We start from the raw sequence: 8,245 nt of genomic DNA on the forward strand, positions 1-8,245 counted from the left end.
CGGTGAAAAGGATTGACATGACAATCTCGATTATCAAGAAGGATTGATATTCACATAGAAATATGAGAGCAGCGGTTAGGAAGGTATGGAATCAACATTCGACTTTGAAGCAACTCGAATACTGTTGTGGCTTTGTCACGACAGATGTCCTAGAGAAAGGACTTAGTCGTGGAGCCATCGCGACGGGTTAGCTTGAAGGGGTTAAAGCGGACACAGGGACGCAAGAGAGTTTATACTAGTTCGGCCCCTTCAATGAAGGTAAAAGCCTACGTCTAGTTGTGATGGAATTGATGGGGTTTCAATGACTAGGGAGCAAACAAGCTTCGCCTATGTCTCGAGTTGTTGTCTGTTCTCCTTGAACCGCCGCCGGGTCGTCCCCTTATATACACGGGTGACTCCCGTTGGTTTATAGAGTCCCAATACCGGCTCATAGATGTGTCCGGTTTGGTCTCTACTTATTCCTAACTTACAATACAAGTTACTACTAACACCGGTTTACGGCTACAGGACTTGAACCAACCATGGGCCTTGAGCTTTCATCTGCCTTCTTGGTCTTTAACATACTTAACTACTGACGAAGTTAACCCGACCCAGATAGGCCGGTTTACGCCCAGTAGTAATATCCCCAACATTAGGCCCCAGATTGATTTGAACGGGTTCATGTCAATCCTTTAACAAAAGCTTCATCTTCAACATCTTCTCATAAATTGGTAAACCGCCATGATGTCATCTTCTTTGATTGCTGTAAACCGGAGTGACATCACCTGTCATAACGAAGCTATCCATTATGCTTCTTTGTTTAATAGATCTGCGGAAATCGAGGCGACAGCTCCGTTTCGTGGCCCCTTGATTGTCGCGCCTGACACCTGTTCTTTCGCCTTATAAATATGACCGAAGGGTCATTTCTTTTCTCCCCTTCGTGCCTTTCTTCTTCGTCTTCCTCGCGTCGCCAGCCTTGGAGCTCCGCCGCCGCCGTCGACCTTTGCCTCAAGCTTGGCCGCTGCATCAACCTGGGCACACCAGAGCATCACGGCAACCTTCCGCGTCTTCCTTAGCTCCGGTAAATCTTCTATCCTTTCCCCCGCAGATCTGACCTAGGGTTTCACAGTTCTTCAGTGTTCATCGTCTGCCTCTTGCTCATATGATAGATCTTTAGATGACTCCGCAAATCTTTATTCTGTGCAATGGTAGTTGTTTACCCTTCGCCTTCACTTACATATCTCAAAACCATAGATCTGTATGTACGTCTTGCTCATTGATTCGGTACTGCTCCTTTTGGACATCTGAATATTTATCTTTTTTCTGAACTTGCTTCAGGTCCATCGCTGTAGAAAAATCTTACGAAATCTGTTTCTATAAACTTACTCATCTGCTTCAATGTTTAAACCAGGCGGTTTAACCTTGTAGAAAAAATTGCCAAACCGGTATATACCATTAGTCCCCTTGTTGAACCGCCAGATGTTGTTGCTTCATAAAACTCCGGTTCAGATAGTTCTGTCTCCGGTTTAACATTGCACATACCAATGTACCTTGATCAAATGCATTTTTGAACCGGGATCTTCTACCTTGTAGATTCCATCATGGCCAAGCAAGTATATGAGTGCAATTGGGTTCCTTCTCGCGTCACAGAGGCTCAGCTGGACGATCTAGTCCTGATCGGCGCTTTAGGCAGCAAAGATACCATCCATTGGAGGGCTCCTGGCAAAGAATGCCCTCCCACTCCTCAAGAAGGAGAGGTTGTTGTTTTCGTAGACCACTTAGCTCGGGGCTTTAAGCCGCCCGGTTCTAAATTTTACCGGGATGTTTTGGCTGATTTCCAACTCCATCCACAAGACACTGGCCCCAATTCTGTTACAAATATGTGTCACTTCCAAGTGCTCTGTGAGGTGTTCTTTCAAGAGGAGCCCACAGTGGAATTGTTCAGAGATCTTTTCCATCTAAACCGCCGTACTGAGTTTACTAACAGCTCCAATATGGAGTTGGGTGGCATGGCGATCCAGAAAAGGAAAGAGGTCACATACCCTCACGCCAAACTGCACAGCCACCGCAAAGAGTGGAATCAGACATGGTTCTATTGCAAAGACACCTCCCCTGCTGGTGAGAATCCCTTGCCTGGCTTTCGTCCGGAGCGGCTCAGCAATACACACCCTTTTCCGCAAAGATTGACTGCCCAGGAAAGAAGCAAATATGCTCCTCAACTGTCAAAGCTCAGAGCCTTTATGGCCAATGGTTTAACAGGGGTTGATCTCGCTCGATGTTGGATATCATGGAGCATACTGCCCCTTAGTCAGCGCTCCGGTTTGATGTGCGACTATATCGACAGTGTTGATGACCCACTGCAACATTCCAAAATCCAGCTCACCGATGAAGAAATCACAGAGGCTGTGAATAAGATGCTGAATGAACCGGAACATATCTGTGCTAAAAACGGCCTGCTTCCCTTCTGTGCCACCAACAAACCGCCAGCTGTAAGACCTTGATTTTCCCTTTTGCTGAATCTGTTTATTGACATATCTGGTCATTGTTTAATATCAGTGTCTGTGTAATCAGGGCAATGATCCGTTTTGGAGCAAGAAATTGCCGCAGGAGAAACCAGAAAAACCAGACAAACCGGAAAGAGCAACCCGGCAAAAGACTAAAGCTGTAAAGAAGACTGCCCACAGGAAAAGAACTACTGCATCTTCTAATCCGGCCCCTGATGATGATGTGGATAATCCGGACCTTGAGGTAGAGCTTGACTCACTTGGCTTATTTTTCATGCGTCTTATTGATGATGATATTTGTCAGGATGATGCCGAAGCCAGCCACGCTGATGCTGCAGAGGTAATTATTCTCTCTTCCGATTCAGAACCTTTGCCTTCGCTAAAAATCCGTCAGGCAAACCGGAAAGTTAAATTTTCTCATTCTCTTGCTTATTTGGATCCCAAATTTCTTATGAAGACCCAACAGCACGAAGCTCGTCGCACAACCCAGCACAGTGGCCAGCTAGTTACCTCTGCCGGTTTACCAAATAGTCCGGTTCGGAAACACCGTTCAGAGGTCTCTAATTTGCTTGTCAGTGATTGTCCTAAAGCGGGCTGCTTTCGTCAACCTCTTAATCCATCTGACTCTGATTACCAGGTTACTTCCCACTCATCTTCTGGCGAGTCATCGGCTACTCAGCTGCCACCGCTCAAAACGGTGCTTGGGTAAGCTATACTTACTATGATATTTGCAGCACATCGCCTTAGAACATATGCTGTATTTGATTTTGTTATTCTTTTCAGGGCCAAACCTAGGCCTAGCAAGAAGGCCCGCCTGAACAAAGCGGCCGAAGAAGATGTCGTTCTTGAGCCAGGCAAAACACCCGATCTTGAAACAACTATTCCTGAGGATATACCCAACGATCCACTATAGCAAGACGACAATCTTATTGCTGAAGAGAGACCTACTGATGCGTCAGGTCCTGTCAATCAGCCCACAGGCTCCATCCGGATTGAGAGATCCACCGGTCCAACAAAACCTACTGTCAAGCCAACAGCCCCAGTGCAAACCGGCGATACTCAGGAGGATGAGGTTATCATCACTGGCACTGGCCATACCGAGCCAAGCAATCCTGTTGCTTTGTCCAAACATTCTGCCAAGGAAGAATTTGCTGCCTTTGGTAAAGGCAAGTGGAATGCTGATCTGGCAACTTACGCTGCTCTGAACGCCCAAGATATCCATTCCGGCTACCTGAACCGGCTGTATACCAGCCGTGACTATGAAGCCAGTCTGGTTAATATGATGAAGGATAAATACGAGGTAACTTCCATATGCTCTTTCCTGCTTGTACGCTTCAATACTTGCTGACTCTCCTAGCCCCCAAGGGCCGGTTTGTAATCTTCTTTCAAACCGGGACTTACTAACATAAATCTTAATACTTTGAAATTCGCCGATGTAGCCCCCAAGGGCCGGTTCAACTTAGCGTAGTTAAACCGGTACTTTAAGTAACTGAGATTGCCGCATCAGAATATATATACGAGCAAATAGCCATTAGCCCCCAAGTGCCAAGTTGAATACTTGTATTGATCTTGGGACTTTGTAAGCAATTGAAAGATGAAGGTCGAATATGCATTAGCCCCCAAGTGCTAAGTGCATAACTTGTTATGTGGTTGGTACTTCAATTCTTGTACCATTTTGTTGAAGCATATAACTGTCTGCATGCAGGCGGAGCTGAAGACGAAAGAAAGCCAAGTTGCCAATCTCCAAGAAAACCTGAAAACCCAACAAGCTGAAACCTCCAAAGCAAAAGAGGAATTAGCCAATGCTTTAAGCATCATGGAACAACTTAAGGAGAGCTTCAAGAAGAAGCGGGCGGATTGGGCCACTGAAAATTCCGCTTTAATCAAACAAGCAGAGGATGCTGAGGCTGCACTAAAACCAGTGGCGGATGAACTGACTAGCACACTACAAGAGAAACCCCCTACACCAACACATATTTAGCAACGGAGATGATATATGCGTTGGCAGGCCATGGACTCAACGTCCCCCACCTCCCCACAAATCGTTAATCTCCTCCCTCTATCCACTTCTTCCTTGATTGTCTATACTTCTCCACATCACACGGCCAAACTTGTGGAAAAAAGGGGGGCGAGACAACTTTATCTCCTTGCAGACCTCCCTAAAAAAAATCTCACTTCGGGCCGCCACCACAAATCCTCAATCGATCTCACCTGATCCACCGCCGCCGCCACAAATCCTCCATCGTTCTCACCTGATTTCCCTGCGCCGCCGTTGGCTTGGCGCACATCTAGGTTTCCCCACTTGATCCTTGGGTATGAGGGTTCCCTCACCTGGTATGTAGATCACGGCTGGACAAGAAATTGTCACGGTGCCGCTGGCCATGTCCACCTCGCGCTCTCCCTGGAAGCCCCGCTCCCCGCGCTCCATTTTGATAGTCACCACAGGGAACGACTACAAGAGGAAGACGCACAAGGTTTCTTCTCCCCTTCTTCTGGGTTTTCTATTTGACTTTGTTGCCTTGGGCGTTCTTAATTCCTTCTCTGGTGTGTGCGCGAAGGTGTCCGAGATTCGCCGGGGATGGGGAAGGTCATGCGTCGCTGCGCCGGGAGGCAGCATCTACTCTGCTAGAAGAATGCTAAGCAAAGTAAGTGGCTCTGCAAGATGGTATATACTTCTTCAGTTTACGAACATTTTTTTCTTCCTTTTCCAGCTAATCATAGTTCAGTTATGAGAAGTCAATAAGAATTCAGTACTGCCAGAACTGTCCACGGTCATGTAGTTTGGTTGGTGTCATGTTCGGAATGCGTGGTGAGATTTCCAGGACTTCATTTGAGTTGCGCCTTTCTTTGCACCATCTAGGTTCAGCCAAAATATAGCTTTTCCTTTGTACTCCTATGATCCTATCTAGATCTCAATGTGCAGGTTGGTATTACTTTGGCTGAACCTGGATGGTGCAAAGTCAGGCTTGCTTCTCTCAGTTTCCTATCTAGATCTCCATGTGCTGGTTGTTACTAGTTGTCTTGATTAATTTAGATAAATACCACTGTGTTTACCTCTTGTTGTTTGATAGGAATTTGGATCAGATGTCAATAGCGCAGGGGCAGGGGGCTACTCGATGGGCCAAAAAAGCGGAGGTTTGGTTGCAGTTCCCAGATGCACAACAGCGGTGCGGCGCCCATATGCACAACGGTGGCGCGACGGCTGCGAGATGTACAGAAGTGGTATGGCCGCTCCACAGTGATGGTTTGTAGTGCAGTACGGTCATCTAAGCCATCTGCCCCATCCCATCCAATCCAATACCATAGCTCAGTCACCTAGGCTGATATGTCCGTTTGTATTTCTAATGCCACATTAACGCGTCAATGATTAGTGGTTGGCATTTACTGTAGTTTTTGGCGAATCTTTATGGGTTTGTGTTTCTCGTATCTCTATTGATTTATACTTCTTGATATGGTCTTAGCCATATTCCTACAATACAATGCAATATGCGGCAGCTATAAGTTATATGGATATTACTAGTCGTAGTTGCAGCTATTAATTTCGTACTAGTATAGTTGTTCAGCCAAGTAGGAAAAGTTAGATGCATGTACATGTATGGAACTGACTATGCAGTATTCAAGTTTCCAGCAATTTTTCGTTGAAAAAACTAATCACTGTTGAAAAAGTAGCTTCCAATTTTGACAGTGATCTTTTACTGCAAACACTGAACCATCTCACTTGACAAAGTTTATCTATTAATTAAATATATTGGCAATACCAAAATGCATCAATTTATCAGTATTTTAGATTATCTTGAGAGAGTTCAAATTCAGAGTAACCTTTGGTCTAGAGACTTTGTGTGAGTAACGATTTTCTGTTGACTTCTCCATTCTGACCATGGTATTGGCTTATGGAGATCATTGTTTGTCTATGGAGAAAATTTAATGTCAGTATACATACATTCAAAATATTGTTTTGTGGTCTTCTAAATTACCAATACATATGTTGTATCTTCAAGTTACAGAAACTGGATTGTTTCAGGTAGTGATGACATTACGCGGTGACTGTGGACTCTGGCGTCAAAGGACAAAACATGGTTCAGGTTTGCCGCTTGTATTTTACTACATTTAAGTGTAGTACGTGAATGTATAATTGGAATAATATAGCTTTGAAATCACAGCCTGTAAATCCTAGCACCACCACTGGTTCCATGTCAATATTCTTGGCACTTAAACATGGAAGATCACTAGTGCCAGATAGGAATTTTTATGATGTAGTTTGTAACTGTAGTTCTACCACCACAAAGAGAAATTGGACTACTAATTGCCATCCTGAATATTATTTCTTATCTACCATATACCTATATTTTTTCCCACCTAATTTGTACAAAAAGAAAACTTTTCTTGCATGTGAAATTCTCATACTGCTTCTGCGAGATATGACTCGTTACAACTAGATTAAGTAAAACAATTCATCAAATACTGTGTGTGTAAATTACATTCCCTCGCTTCCTATAAAACACTATTTCTATCGACATGATGAAAATTAATTATGGAATGAGGTGAGTTAGCTTAGTACGCTAATATCTACTTTCAGCTACAGATGCGTGATACTTTCCAAATCTAACTAGTCTGGGTTTTGCGAATATATCGCACCATATTCACTCATGCTATCGCCGATTAGTCACATAAGTTTATTCGATATCAATTAGATATGTAGTTTTTTTGTGGTTAAAAAACTAATGAATTGTAGTTTTTCTTCCGTAGAGATGTACATGTAGAGTTGGTGCTACATTAGCAAAATCTGACCAGTTGATACGACCACTAAAAATGTTAAAAATTATTGGCCATGCAGCTGGATTAATTATTGCATGGCCTTCAACCTTTGTTTGTTGCTCTTCTAAATTTTGCTGCTCTATTAACCTTTTTTTCTACTGTAAGTTACTGATCTCATTTCTTTATTTTTGTAGATTCATAAGATATTTTGACGATGCATGGCTTAGACGTTGATTGCACGGTCCAGAATGGTGCTATAGGATACTCTTATCATCTGATTGCAAGGTCGAGAATGGTGTTGCTGCTAGATAGTTTGATCATCTGATTGCAAGGTCGAGAATGGTGTTGCTGCTGGATAGTTTTATCATCTGATTGCAAGGTCGAGAATGGTGTTGCTGCTATATGGTCTTATCATATGATTGCAAGGTCGAGAATGGTGTTGCTGTTGGATAGTCTTATGTTATGTTTTAGGATATCATTTCCAGTGTCAATGTTTCAAAAGTTCTAATTTCGAATAGTTGAGAAAATGATTGAAAAGATCCAGAATTGGGCTAGTATTGTAATCTTTGGATCATGTTCTTTGTAATGCAATAGATGAAATTGAATATATTAGACCTTTTTCATATATTGTGCCTCCTATGTACTATCCCCATCGACCTTATCATTATCAATGGCTATATATAAAATACATGTTATATCCATTTGAATATCCTTTTGTGCAGCGTGGCCAGCAACGCATATGAACTGTTGTTAAGCTCCTACTAAATACGTTGCCATCTTGCAACGCTTATTCGCGTCGTTTACCAACGCATGTGTATATGTTGTTGTAGACCTTTGCAACGCCACCAACGGCAACGGATATTAATCCATTGGTATAGACCCTAGCAACGGTTATATAGACATACAACAACGAATCGATGGGTTGCTGAAGGGGGGTTCTTGTTGTAGTGGCATAAAGCGGCACGTGCATGCCATGACTACTGCTATCTTTGGTAAGCCAGTTTGAC

The 8,245-nt window shown here is 43.6% G+C and overlaps 1 protein-coding gene across 4 annotated transcripts; it reads left to right on the forward strand.

Annotated features, from left to right (window-relative positions):
- The first annotated feature begins 4,486 nt into the window (after positions 1 to 4,486).
- Positions 4,487 to 7,863, forward strand: LOC119301223. Of its 4 annotated transcripts, XR_005146972.1 has the most exons (6): positions 4,487 to 4,957; positions 5,042 to 5,128; positions 5,407 to 5,488; positions 5,555 to 5,705; positions 6,505 to 6,565; positions 7,433 to 7,863. XR_005146972.1 is itself a non-coding variant. In XM_037578157.1 (5 exons), exons 1-5 carry the CDS (start codon positions 4,865 to 4,867, stop codon positions 7,438 to 7,440), a joined length of 387 nt encoding a protein of 128 aa, XP_037434054.1. In that variant the 5' UTR covers positions 4,487 to 4,864; the 3' UTR covers positions 7,441 to 7,863. The 4 variants fall into 4 exon arrangements, 2 of the variants coding, with proteins under 2 accessions (XP_037434054.1, XP_037434055.1); XR_005146971.1 differs by having other exon boundaries at positions 5,407 to 5,705; XM_037578157.1 differs by lacking the exon at positions 5,407 to 5,488 and having other exon boundaries at positions 5,568 to 5,705.
- The last annotated feature ends 382 nt before the right edge of the window (positions 7,864 to 8,245 follow it).

Source organism: Triticum dicoccoides, chromosome 5A (genome assembly GCF_002162155.2).
Source record: "Triticum dicoccoides isolate Atlit2015 ecotype Zavitan chromosome 5A, WEW_v2.0, whole genome shotgun sequence".
In the NCBI taxonomy this organism is placed as follows: Eukaryota; Viridiplantae; Streptophyta; class Magnoliopsida; order Poales; family Poaceae; genus Triticum; species Triticum dicoccoides.